This window comes from Tamandua tetradactyla, chromosome 16 (assembly GCF_023851605.1).
Source record: "Tamandua tetradactyla isolate mTamTet1 chromosome 16, mTamTet1.pri, whole genome shotgun sequence".
In the NCBI taxonomy this organism is placed as follows: Eukaryota; Metazoa; Chordata; class Mammalia; order Pilosa; family Myrmecophagidae; genus Tamandua; species Tamandua tetradactyla.
In genome coordinates, this window is record NC_135342.1 from 9,823,920 (window position 1) to 9,837,940 (window position 14,021).

General features: G+C 39.3%; 1 protein-coding gene across 1 annotated transcript in view; it reads left to right on the forward strand.

Moving 5' to 3' along the window:
- SIGLEC5 (sialic acid binding Ig like lectin 5) overlaps positions 1-9,424 on the forward strand; it is a 34,896-nt gene extending 25,472 nt beyond the window's left edge. Inside the window, exon 11 of the mRNA XM_077130448.1 lies at positions 6,368-9,424. Coding sequence (XP_076986563.1) covers positions 6,368-6,649 — 282 coding nt within the window. The 3' untranslated portion in view covers positions 6,650-9,424. The remainder of the gene's footprint in view (positions 1-6,367) is intronic.
- The last annotated feature ends 4,597 nt before the right edge of the window (positions 9,425-14,021 follow it).

A 14,021-nucleotide genomic window follows, 5' to 3' on the forward strand; every position in this document is an offset into this window, starting at 1 on the left:
TTTTAGTTTTTTTAAATTAATTTTTTTTTAATTTTAGGTTTTTTTTTTTGTAGATAATTTTCATGAGGTTAAGGAGGTGACTTTCTAGCATGAACTAACCTAAAATTTTTATCCTGAATTTCTCCTGAACTTTCCAAATGCATCTACTGAAATAGTTATATTACTTTTTCCCCTTAAACTGTTACCACAACGTATGACAGCTAAAGATTTCCTAATATGAAACCATGCTAGCATTCCTGGGAGAAAACCAACTTGTTCGTGGTATATATTTATTATGTCCTGCTAGATTCAATTTGCCAACCTTTTGTTTAGCATTTTAAGGTGAAAAGGGCCTATAATTTTGATTTCACCTCCTATTTTTCTCTGGTTTGAAATTAAGATAATATTGAATTACAGAATAATTGAGTGTTGGGTAAATGTAACTTGTAAAACCATATGGGCCTGATGTTATGTGTGCATGTGCAATTTATTTTTCCTTTAAAAGGATAGACTTATCAATGAAATAATATCTATTTTTAAACTATTCAACATAAAACATACAAACACAAATATTCTTACCATATGATTATTCCATTCCTGATATATAATCAATAACTCACAATATCATCACATGGTTGTATATTCGTCATCATGATCATTCCTTAGAACATTTGCATCAATTCAGAAAAAGAAATAAAAAGAAAACAGAAAGAAATTCATACATACCATACCCCTTACCCCTCCCTTTCATTGATCACTAGCATTTTAATCTACTAAATTTATTTTAACATTTATTCTTCTATTATTTATTTTTAATCCATATGTTTTACTCATCTGCCGATAAGGTAGATAAAAGGAGCATCAGATACAAGGTTTTCACAATCACACAGTCACATCGTGAAAGCTTTATCATTATAAAATCATCTTCAAGAAACATGGCTACTGGAACACAGCTCTACATTTTTAGGCAGTTCCCTCCAGCCTCTCCATTACACCTTAACTAAAAAGGTGATATCTATATAATGCGTACGAATAACATCCAGGATAACCTCTCGACTCTGTTTGGAATCTCTCAGCCATTGACACTTTATTTTGTCTCATTTCACTCTTCCCCCTTTTGGTGGAGAAGGTTTTCTCAATCCCTTGATGCTGAGTCTCAGCTCATTCTAGGATTTCTGTCCCATGTTGCCAGGAAGGTCCACACCCCTGGGAGTTATGTCCCACGTAGAGAGCAGGAGGGCAGTGAGTTTGCTTGCCATGTTGGCTGAGAGAGAGAGGCCACGTCTGAGCAAGAGAAGTGGCTCCCTTGGGGGTGACTCTTAGGCCTGATTTTAAGTAGGCTTAGCCTATCCTTTGCGGGGTTAAGTTTCATATGAACAAATCCCAAGATTGGGTGCTCAGCCTATTGCTTTGGTTGTCCGCACTGCTTGTGAGAATATCAAGAATTCTTCACTTGAGGAAGTTGAATTTTCCCCCTTTCTCACCACTCCCCAAAGGGGACTTTGCAAATACTTTTTTATTCACTGTTCAAATTACTCTGGGATTTATCGGGGCATCACTCTGCACAAACCAACAAATCTCTTGTCCTACTCAAGGTTCCACGTACTTATGGTATTCAATTAAGCTGTCCACATAAGTTACGTTAGGAATGCATGTGCAATTTTTTATGTGTTCTTAAGTAAGCTTTGTCCTAGGAATTTGTTGGTTTCACTTAAGTTCTATAATTTATTGGCAAAAGGGTATGGATGATATACTCTTATCTTTATACTGTTTTACTTGAGATTGACTCTTCTTTTATATTCCCATCATTGATTAGTTGTAACTTCTTTTTTTCTTTCCTACCTAAATCTTGCCAATTATTTGCCCATTCTATGTTAGTTTCAAAGAACCAACTTCTGGATTGCTGATCTTCTCACTGTATCTTTGTTTTCTGTTTCATTTTTGATTCTCATTTTCTTAGCACCTCCTTCTGCTTGCTTTGGTTTATTATGAGGTTCTTTGACTAATTTTTAACCAGGATCCTGAGCTTAACTTACAGAACTTTTCTTTCTTCATAAAAATGCTCATGGAAAAATGTCTTTCAACCCACTTTTAGTCCATCCCACAAGTTTTGATATGTGCCATTTTAATATCATTCAGTCCTAAAAATTGTTATAACTCTATTGTGATTGCTTGTGCCAATCTTAATTATTTGGGAGTTTAAAGACTTCTCCAAATGATAGGGATTTTTACACATCTTTCTATAATTAAATTTTAACAAATTGTAGTTTGGTCAAAATAGACAGTTTTTATTATTTTTGAAATTTGAGGCCTGGAACATGATGAATTTTTGTAAATGTTTCCTGTATGCTTAAGAATGCATATTTTCTATTTCTGAAATGCTCTATAAAATAGATTAGTGTGTTAATTGTATTCAAATCCAAATCTGCACTGATAGGTCTTCCTGACTTATCAATATCTGAGGGAGGTATGTTGAAATCTTATGCAATTACAGTATATTGGTCAATTTTTTTCCTGGGGTTTTATCAAATGTTTCTTATATTTGGAGTACTTTAAAATCGACACCATATATTTCAGAAGTATTAGATCTTCTAAAGGTGAACATTTTAGAGTCTATTTGCCCAGATCTTAAAATAAAGCCATACCAGTTGTTATCGGTTAGAAAATGCCTGATATTTTCCCATCCTTTTCGTTTTTTCAATTTTTTGTGTCTTTACTCTTTAGCAGTGATTTTTCCTGTCATTGATTACTTGTAACTTCTCTTTTTGTAATTTTAGCCAGGCTATCAAATCCTATTTGTCAACCTCTGTCTTTTACCTGGTGAGTTTGCTCTGTGTTTGTCATGTTTATTGATGAACGAGGACTTGTTTCTACCACTTTATATACTATCACTTGGTTCCACTTTTTCAATATTTCATTTTTCTCCTTTGTTACTTAAAAATTAATATCTCTACATTACACTTAATACAATAAGAACTTTAGCCTGCTTTTGTGTCTCCTGCTCTCCCCTTTCTCCCGTCACCATCTATGATGCTGATACTACCTAAGGATTGACAGTTTTCATTCTGGATTATTATGAACACACTTAATATTTTTCTATTCTTTGGTCTTGTTTTCTTTATAGACAGCTACACACATTTTACTGAGGTATTTCCTCACCCTTATGTCACACACTTACTGCAACACTTCCTGGTATTGCTTCTCTTTTAATTCTCTTTTCGTTCTTCCTCCAAATGTGTTTTCAATGGTCTTTATGTAGTAAGACTTCTTAGGCCTTGTATGTCTGAATACATTTGAATTTCATTTTGGCAGGATATAAATTCTAGGATCAAAATTATTTTCTTTCAATGCTTTAAATATGTTACTCCATTGTTTCCTGCATTCAGTATTGCTCTAAAGAAATCTTCTGCAGTCTGATTCTTGCATATTTGTAGACAATCTGCAAATTCCCCCTGAAAATGTTCGAAATTTTCTCTTTGGTTGTGATAGTCTTAAGATTCACTATACGCTATTGGGATGTGGGTTTTCCCTTGTCTTTTTTCTTGCATTTGTAGGGCCCTTTCAGCTAAGATTGTTCGTCTTTCTTTAATTCTGGGAATTTGGTCTCCATTATTTACTTTTCAAATAGTTCTTCCTCCTCTATTTTCTTTGCATAGGCAGGCACTGGGAATCGAACCCGGGTCTCTGGCATGGCAGGTGAGAACTCTGCCTGCTGAGCCACCATGGCCCACCCTCCTCTATTTGCTTTCTATCTAATTTGTGGCTACTATTATTTGAATGTTGGTATTTTCTATTTCTATTCTTCATGTATGTAACTCATATTTCTTATGTTCTATTCTTCATCTTTCCCTCCTCCTGTCTGTGGAGATACTTTAAATTGCCCTGCAAGCTCATTAATTTGTTTTCAGATGTATCCATTCTATCTTTCATCTCATCCATAAGATTCTCTATTTCACCCATTACATTTGTCAAACATTATACTTCCACTGGGTCCTTTTAATTTAAGAATAGTTAATTAAGAATAATTATTTTCAATAAGATTAGGAATAATTTCTCACTTTTGTTCTTATGTTTCTAACACCACAGCTTGTCTTTCAGAGTACTGCTTAGTTTAAATTCTTGTTCAAAGTGTTCGAATATGCATGCGTTGGATGGAATGGGAGTTTGTTTTTCTTCCAGAACGTTTATACTCTTCACGTGCCCACTCTGCTGACCTGCGAGTCCTACCCCCCCGAGGTCACCCTCCCGCTGTCCGGCAGTGTTTCCTGAGGGAGGGTGAGGGGCAGACTCTGGTCTGTGTCAGACCGACTGAGCACAAAGGAACAAGCCCCAGGGTGGGGTGTCTCCAAGACCAAGATTACACCCAATCCTTCCCGCTTCCTGTCGCTCCAACAAAGCAGCTCAGGCTTTCAGACCCGCAAGGAGAAGCAGCACTGGGCAGGGCTCTTCCTAGACTGTGATCCACCAGCCGGGGGAGTTTGGAGAGGAAAAATGGGGACGAGAATGAAATTGCCCAGGCAGGCCCCACCTGTTTCTCTTTCTCTTCCCCTGAACAGGGCTTTGGTGCTCATCCACCATTTGCCTTGTAGACACCTGCATATCATGTCCTGTCCCTGCTCTCTGAATGTTGCAGTGAGGGAGGCAAGGTTGTGATTGTCCCAAGGCAAGGGTGGACGAGAGGCAGGAGCAGAATTCAAATATATTTGGGATAATCCATTCTCTCATTGACAAGTCAGGTGCCCCCTGCTGTAACCATCACTGCCTCCCCCATCTCAAATTACCCTTTCCTTTCTCCCAGAGATTTCAGTATATTTCACTCATTCATCCATTCATTTAATCTTGGCATTCTATACTTCTGTCTTTAGCTCCCCCGTGGTTGGACCTTAGGAAATAGAGTCAGTAGGAATTCACTATCCTGACAAGAACTATTGTAGAGATTTGCTTTTCCCATTCTGTAAGTTTTTATACCATCAGCAGAATGAGAAAGCGGTGAACAGAACAGACCTCAGAGTTCAACTTCCTATGTTCTAGTCCTGGATTGACCCGCTTCTGAACTCTGTGACCTAGGATAATTTAATTAACCTCTCTTTGTTTTCTCTTCTGGAAATGGGACAATGGATATGATAGTGCTGTATCTTTCAACTATCTTTTTGGGATGAGTGCTTAGAACAGTGCCTAGCTTGTGCGGAGCTCACTGATTGCTGTTTCTCTAGCATTACTATCTCCCCGCTTACACATAACTGCCTGAGGGCAGGTTTTCTGAACTGTTTCAGTCCATCTTATGTCCCCATTTGCTAGAACAGCACCTAACTCAGAGCTGGCATGCAGCAAATAGCCCTTGAGTGAAAGAGAACATATTGCTTGATCCTGTGAATTAATTTAATCTGAATCTCATCTTACGGTTGGCGAATTTCACCCCTGTTCGTATATTGTAAGGTTATTAGTGGACACAAGTCCATGTTCCCCTTTCTTTGGCTACAGTAGTTGCAGTGTGTATAGCTGCTTTGTTATTTCATTTCATCTTGCTTATGCCTAATATAGGGAGCTCTCCCCAGCTTGTTGTGCTGAAACTTTTTTTTGTTTTTCCTAAACTGGATCCTTTCATCTTTCCTTTCTGAGCTACTCTTTGAAGGCTCAGTTGTTCTGTGCTTTCTTCTCTCTGGCACGGCCATGAGGAGGTGTGGACGGGGCGGGAGAGGGACGGGACCAGCTCCCAGCGCCTGGGTGCCACCCTAGCTGGGAACTTAGACTCCGCTCTATTTTTGTTTCCGGGAACCCGGGTCCAGGATCCAGGATGGGCCTCTTTCCTGGTTTGTTCTGCAAAATGTTTCATATCACTCACAGGCCCTAGAGATTTGCTTTTTCTTGTTCCTTGTAGTGGACTGTCAGGGTTTACATCTGCTTCTTTCACACTGTACACCTCACCCCGAGTCCAGGACCTGGCACGGCAGCCTGGCAGGCTAGGGGCAAAAAGGCATCACTAGATGGGTAGCCCTGGGCAAGTGCCTTTACCTCCCCGCACTTGGTTTTCCAATCTGTAAAGTGGGAATAATAACAGTATCTTCTCTACTGGGTTTTTGTGAGGCCTGAATGTGAGTAGGAAGCCCTCAGTAGGGTCTCCTCCATCCTAATGTTACATATTTTTTAAATAAATGAGCACATAGTTGAGCTTGTCCCATTTTTACCTTTCAATCCTTCCAGCACATTCTGCCACTTCCGGGCCTCCAGTCTCTTCCCCATCTCCCACATGCACTCTAAAGGGATCTTTCCAACAGCCAGAGAGCTGATAAAAGGATGAATGAAGAAATGTCCCACCAGCCCACATTCCCCATGGGGACTGTGACCATCACGTCCCTGCTCTGATTCCCTTCTTCTCCCCTTTATTCAGCGCTCCAGGCGAAAGTCCTGGCCACGTGCCTCCCCGGACCAGGAGAACCCGCCTGGCGACAGCCCTTCCCCGGGGGACGAGCAGAGTCTCCACTACGCCTCCCTCAGCTTTCACGGGATGACGTTGCGGAGGCCCGAGGACCAGAAGACCACTGCCACCGAGTACTCGGAGATCAAATCCAGACAAGCAAATGCGGACCCGCCCAGGCCTCAGTCCTGGCCTGAGGAATCACAGCCAGTGTGGACGGAAAGGAGAAGCCTGGGACTCACTGATGAAGCATGAAGAGCCCTGTTAGCTACTGTATGAGACCCCCACCTAACCCCTGGCAGCTCCCCCGAAGTAGAGCAGAAAGAGTACAGGTGATGGATTTAGAGAGATGTGAGCTCAAATCCAGGCTCCATCACTTTCTAAGGTGTTGTTAGGCAACAGTTTACTTGACTGTACCTCAGTTTCCCGTTCTGTAAACCAGGGATAGTGTGTCCTACCTCAAAGGTTGCTGTGAGGATTAAAGAAATGAACGAAGGTCCTGTTACAGGGCACATGTTCAGTGCTTCCTGGTCTCTCCTGGAACAGCAAGGTCTGGGGCCTAGGGGTGGCCAGGCATGCAGGGAACAGGGCAGCAACGTGTGGGTGCCACTTCCCTTCTCAGAGCTCTTCAGAGCCTTCCCAGCTGAACAGTAACCTCAGCCTGGCATCTATTCACCACGTGGCATCTTAAACCTCTCTGGGGACATGTGCTTGTGCCATTTTTACCCTTAAAACCTTCCAGCATATTCTGTCACGTCCTGGCCTCCAGTCTTTTCCCCATCTCCCACGTGCACTCTAAAGGGATCTTTCCAACAGCCAGAGAGCTCACCCTAACTCCCTCCTGCCCAAACTCATTCATGGCTCCCTGGCCTTAGACAGTGCATCAGAGGGCCCTCCCCTGGCGCTGAAAGCCCTTCCTGACCTCATGCTAGCTACTCATCGGTCCTTACCTCTTAGTCCACCCTTCCTTAGGCTGATTCATAGCCCGCTGCCTTTGCATTTTGAGATTCTATCCCCTGAAGGCCATGCGCACTTGCGTTCCTCTGGCTCATACCATCTTGTCTTTCAAAGCTGAGTCTACAGGCAGACGTGGGTTGAAAGGGTGGTCTGGAGAGAGGGTCATAGTCTCCCTGGCTAAAGTTGAACTAGTTGAATGAAAAAAAAAAGGCACTTAAACAAAATGAGCCAAAAATTCAACAGAAACAACATAACCTAGATAAACTACAATATTATTTCATACATTTTAAAAAGCATCTGTAGGGAGTGCACGGGTGGCTCAGTGGTAGAATGCTCGCCTGCCATGCAGGAGACCAGGGTTTGATTCCTGGCCCATGCACTCTCCAGCCCCCACCCCCCAGTAAAAACAAAACGAGCACCCACAAGGAAAGAACTAGACAATTCCAGTGCAGTGCTAGAAGACACTGAACCCCAACATTCACCCCCCAAGCCCCATTTTCAATACCAATGTAAGAAAAAGCTGTGACTGTTGTTTCAGTATTGACAGCTTATGTCATTCTTAACAAGCTTCATAATAAACACAATAAAATCCTTTGGATAAAATGAATTGAAAAACATCTCTTCACTTTAAAAGCACAGAAGACCCGAAGAGAAAGTAATTGCTAGCTCAAGATTTGGGAAAAGCCTGAACCCAGAGAATTAATTAGAATGTCTAAGTCAAAACATCTGGATTTTCCCAGTGGCATTTGCCCACACCAAAAACATGACCTTTGGTTCTGCTGTCCTACGTGGCCCTGAGTATTTTTTTTTTCTAATGGTCAGAAATCTCCGGGCAACAAAAACTCCAGACCCAGACGACATCACAGATGAGTTTTACCAAACATTCTAAGTAAATTTTATTCTAATCTTAAACAAACTCTCTAGTTTATAACAGAACAAGGGGGAACACTTCCAAACTCAGTTTGTGGAGCTAACAGCCTTGATACCAAAATTTGAGAAGGACAATGCTATAAAGGAAAACAACAAATGAATTTTAATTAAAACACATTTGAAAAACTCAAAATATTAGCCAACTGAATCTATAAATATATATGATAATATATATCAAATATATGTATATTATATCTATACATAAAAAATATACCATATTGTGACAAAGATGTGTTTACCCTAGGAATGAAATTTTGGTTTGCCAATTAGAGTAGCATCAGTGTAATTCCTCATATTAAAGAACAAAAATCATAGTCGTTTCAATAATTGCCAAGAAGGGGGTTGATAAAAGTTAACATCAATTTATGATTAAAATAGACTGGGGTGCAACTGCTGTGGAAGGCAGTTTGGTGGTTCCTCAAAAAGCTAAATATAGAATTGCCATATGACCCGGCAATACCATTGCTAGGTATCTACTCAGAGGACATGAGGGCTAGGACACAAATGGACATCTGCACACCAGTGTTTATAGCAGCATTATTTACAACTACCAAGAGATGGAAACAGCCAAAATGTCCAACAGATGGGTGGCTAAACAAACTGTGGTATATACATACGATGGAATACTATGCAGCTGTAAGACAGAATAAAGTTATGAAGTATGTAACAACATGGATGGGCCTTAAGGACATTATGCTGAGTGAGATTAGCCAAAAAAACAAAAGGACAAATACTGTATGGTCTCACTGATATGAACTGACATTAGTGAATAAACTTGGAATATTTCGTTGGTAACAGAGACCATCAGGAGATAGAAATAGGGTAAGATATTGGATAATTGGAGCTGAAGGAATACAGATTGTGCAACAGGACTGAATATAAAAACTCAGAAATGGACAGCACAATAAGACCTAACTTTAATACAATTATGTTGAAACACTGAATGAAGCTGAATGTGAGAATGATAGAGGGAGGAGGGCTGGGGGCACTAATGAAATTAGAAAGATTGATGACAAAGATTGAGATGGTATAATCTAGGAATGCCTAGAGTGTATAATGATAGTGACAAAATGTACAAATTTTAAAAATGTTTTTGCATGAGGAAGAACAAAGGAATGTCATTACTGCAGGGTGCTGAAAATAGATGGCAATTAATATTTTAACATTTTAACTTATGTGTGAGACTTAAGCAAAAAATGCTTATTTGGTACAAAATTTATATTTTGACTAGTGCATTTCCTAATATAACTTATGTAGATAGCTTGGTTGAACACCATAAGTACATGGAACCTTGGGTAGGACATGAGATTTTGTTGGTTTGTCCACCGTGATGCCCCAATAAATCCCAGAGTGATTCGATCAGTGAGTGGGAAAGTATTTGCAAAGTACACCCATCAGGGAATGGTGAGAACAGGGGAAAATTCAACCTCCCCAAGTTGAATTCTTGATATTCTCACAAGCAGTGTGGACTACCAAAGCTATAGGCTGAGCCCCCAGTCTTGGGGTTTGTTCATGTAAGACTTGACCCCACAGAGAATAGGTCAAGCCTACTTGAAATTGGGCCTAGGAGTCACCCCCAGGAGAGCCTCTTTCTCCAGCCAACACAACAAGCAAGCTCACCACCCTCCCCCTGTCTATGTGGGACATGACTCCCAGGGGTGTGGACCTTCCTGGCAACGTGGGACAGAGATCCTAGAATGAGCTGAGACTCAGCATCAAGGGATTGAGAAAACCTTCTCGACCAAAAGGGGGAAGAGTGAAATGAGACAAAGTGTCAATGGCTGAGAGATTCCAAACAGAGTCGAGAGGTTATCCTGGAGGTTATTCTTATGCATTAAAGTAGATATCACCTTGTTATTCAGGATGTAATGGAGAGGCTGGAGGGAACTGCCTGAAAATGTAGAGCTGTGTTCCAGTAGCCATGTTTCTTAATGATGATTGTATAATGACACAGCTTTCACATTGTGACTGTGTGATTGTGAAAACCTTGTGTCTGATGCTCCTTTTGTCTACCTTGTCAACAGATGAGTAGAACATATGGCATAAAAATAAGTGATGGGGAAACAAATGTTAAAATAAATTTAGTTTGAAATGCTGGTGATCAATGGGAGGGAGAGGTAAGAGGTACAGTATGTGTATATATATATTTTTTTTTTCTGTTTTCGTTTCTTTTTCTGTTGTCTTTTTGTTTCTTTTTCTGAATTGATGCAAATGTTCTAAGAAATGACCATGATGATGAATATGCAACTATGTGATAATATTGTGAATTACTGATTATATATGTAGAACGGAATGATCAAAATTGGAATGTTTGCGTTTAATTGGTATTTTTTGTATTTAAAAAAATAAAAATTAAATTAAATTAAAAAGGTAACAAAAATAAAAATAAAATACACTGGTACAGCTCTAATCTCATAAAAGGTAGCCACAAAACTATGATAAATATCATATTTAGGGATGTAAGCTTTTCTTTTGAAACCAGGAACAAACAGTGACACCTGCAATCAGCATTAACTATCCAATTATTTTATTGCAGGTCCTAGACTGTGAGGCAATGTAAGAACTAAAAGGAGTATGGACTGCGAAGGAATATGTTATGCAAAACTCTCATTATTTATAGATGTTATAACTATGCACATATAGCATCCAAGAGAATCATCAGATATCATCTCAGAATTGATAAAGTAGCTCTGGAAGGTGGTTGGATACGATGTCAATAAAGAAAATTCAATTACATCTTAAAATAGCCAAAATGCTTTGGAAAATGATTTCATTTACAAAGCATAAAAAGTGTCAGCTACCTGGGACATCTGACAAAAGATATGCAAGATTCTATTGGAAATTTTTAAAACTTAATTAATTAATTGATAGACATAAATGGAGATGCCATGCTGTAAAGATGACAATTCTCCTTAAATTAATGTAGTCAGTTAACCCATTCATGATCAAAATACTCTGCAGGTTATTATGGAAAATCAAAGGCCAATTTAAAACTCTGTGGAGTATAAAGGGTGAAGAATATCAAAGAAATTCTTGAAAAGAAAGGAATATAGTAGGAAAACATGCTTTGTCAGAAATCAAGACTCTTTTTAAAATCATATTTAAAACAGATGCTTTTAATGCACAGATCTAGAAGTGGTCCGAGGTAAAAGAACAGTCTCTGAGACAGATGAAAGTATATGCATTTTTCATGTGTTGAGTGACTCTCCAGAGCAGGAAATTATAGTCTCTGGTCAATAAATGGTGCGAACACAATCAGATACCCATAAACAATATACATACATACATGCATACATACATAAAAATGCACTCCTACCTCACACCATACATACAAATCAATTTCAACTGAATTAATGCTTTACATTGGAAAGGCAAATCTGTAATTATTTTAGGAGGCAATACTCTAAAAACATCTGCATGATCTCAGGAGAGAGAACATTTTTCAGACACAAAACTCTAAGCATAAAATAAAGTAAAATAAAATAAATTTTGGTAAAATAAAATTTAGAAAGTTACTTTATGAAAAGATATCATAAATGGTAAAAAAGAGACACTCAGTGAGCAGGAGAAGATATTTGCAACACATACAACTGTCAAAAGATTAAATTACAAAACATATGAAGACCTCTTTAAAATCAACAAGAAGTTCAATTTCCGGTGCCTGCCCATGTGAAAAACACCACCACCACCAAGAAAAGACAATCTATTAGAAAAAAGGAGCCAAAGACTTAAACAGATACTTCACAAAAGAGGAAATACAAGTGGTCAATAAATACATGAAAAGTTATGAAGCTCACAGGCAGCTAGAGAATTGCACATTAAAATTACAATTAGATTCTTCCCAGATTGGAGGGAAAAAAAGTTAGAAGGTTTGCCAACACTAAATGTTGGTGAGATAGGAAGAATCTGAATTTTTTTCTACAGCTAAGAGTATAAATAAGACTAACCATCTTGAAAAGAGGGTGGCATTTTCCTATAAAATTGAAGATGAGCATACCGTTGACAGAGCAATTCCACTCCTAGGGGTAGACAAGAAACGCTTGTAGGCATGTGCTGCGATGCCTGCACATGAGAATGTTCACAGCATCAGAGTTTGTTTCGGTCAAACTCTGGAACATCTCAAGCACTTATACACAATAGAATAGTCAAATAAATTGAGGGATGATCATACAATAATACAATGGACTCACTCAGAAGCAAGGAAAACCTATGAATGACATCTACATGCTATAACATTGATCAATCTTAGGAACATACATTTAAGCCAAATATGAAAGAAATAATATAACCCCTACTGTTTTGTTCCATTTATATGAAGTTCTGCAGCAGCTAACCTGATTAAAGATAGAAACGTGGATATTATACTTACAAGTAAAAGCAGGAGAAAAGACAACGGGGTAAGCTGGGAAAAAGGAAATCGATGGCATGGAGAAAAAAAGGGGGGGAATGAGGTCACTGGAGTGCAGGAAGCTTGTATTCTATTTCTGGATATGAAAGGTGATTAGACACTGTCTGCTTTATAATCATTTTTTAAAACTGTGAACATATTTTTCATAATAAAACTATGTAAAGATAATGCAAACTAAGAAATGTTCTCACGGTCAATTTTTTAGTTGAAAATTGTAAAGAAAGAATAATGTTCCAAAACGAGATTGTGACAAAGAAATAAAAACTCAGTATTTCTATCAGAAAAAGAAAGGTGGATTTGACATCAAAATTGTTGATTTGGGGGGCAAAGGACACTGCAGGCAATGCTAGTAGAGGACAGAGTGGAAGGAGATATGTGCTGGGTATAAAACCAACAAGGTGTTAGACTATGGGGACAGAGAAAGGGAGCGCTGGTCAGGATGAAATACCTGAATAAGGGCTGGAGGCTGGGCAAGGCCTGTCTTGCCTGAAAATGTGAGGGAAGGTGTGGCCAGAGTTGCCTAAATGCTAAAGGGAAGTAGTTAGCATTTAGGCAATGGTGTCAGGTCCCATTTTACAGATGAGGAAAACCGAGGCTCCACAGTTCTCAGTCTGTGTTTCCTCTGGAATCAGCATCATGCACTTCGCTCAATTTTAAATCCCCAGCACCTATTACAGAGCATAGCTCATTTATGGTTCTAGAGTTTATTTCATAAGACTAATTCCTACACTGCTAGTTCCAATGAGAAAATATGCAACATGCAAACAGCTAAAATGGCTGTCAGACCAAGGTGAGCAGTAAACATCTTTTAGTAATATTTCTTATTATTGTCAATTCTTCATCATTCTTATCCTTTATGCCCAAGCTTTTATTCCAATTGCCCTGCTTCTCCATGGCTACCCTAAAATTCTCCAAGTACTGCCATTTCTGCAGGTCACGAATAGGATCTCAATTTGCAGTGGTTGCCTGTGTAGCTTGGTGACCCCCCTAACTTATCAAGATATTCCTTGCAGAACTCCTCTATTTCAGAGGCAAATGCTGAGTGTGAGCCACTCCCTCACCAATCCTCAGCAAGTTGAGTGTCCACTAGAGTCTCCTGGAGTGACTGGAAGGTGGGGTTGGGGATTGGTCTCTCCTGCTCTGTGCCGTTACCACTAATCCTGGGCCCCAAAGATAATGGTATGGCCTTTGAAAACAGAAAATTTTCCTAATGTGTACCCTCCTGGACTTCTCTTTTCTCTTAAGAGTCAATGTAGAGGCAACGCAGGAGCACTGTCTTGGGTGCCAAGTATATAGGGTAGTTACAATTCTGCCCACCAAATGTGCATAAAT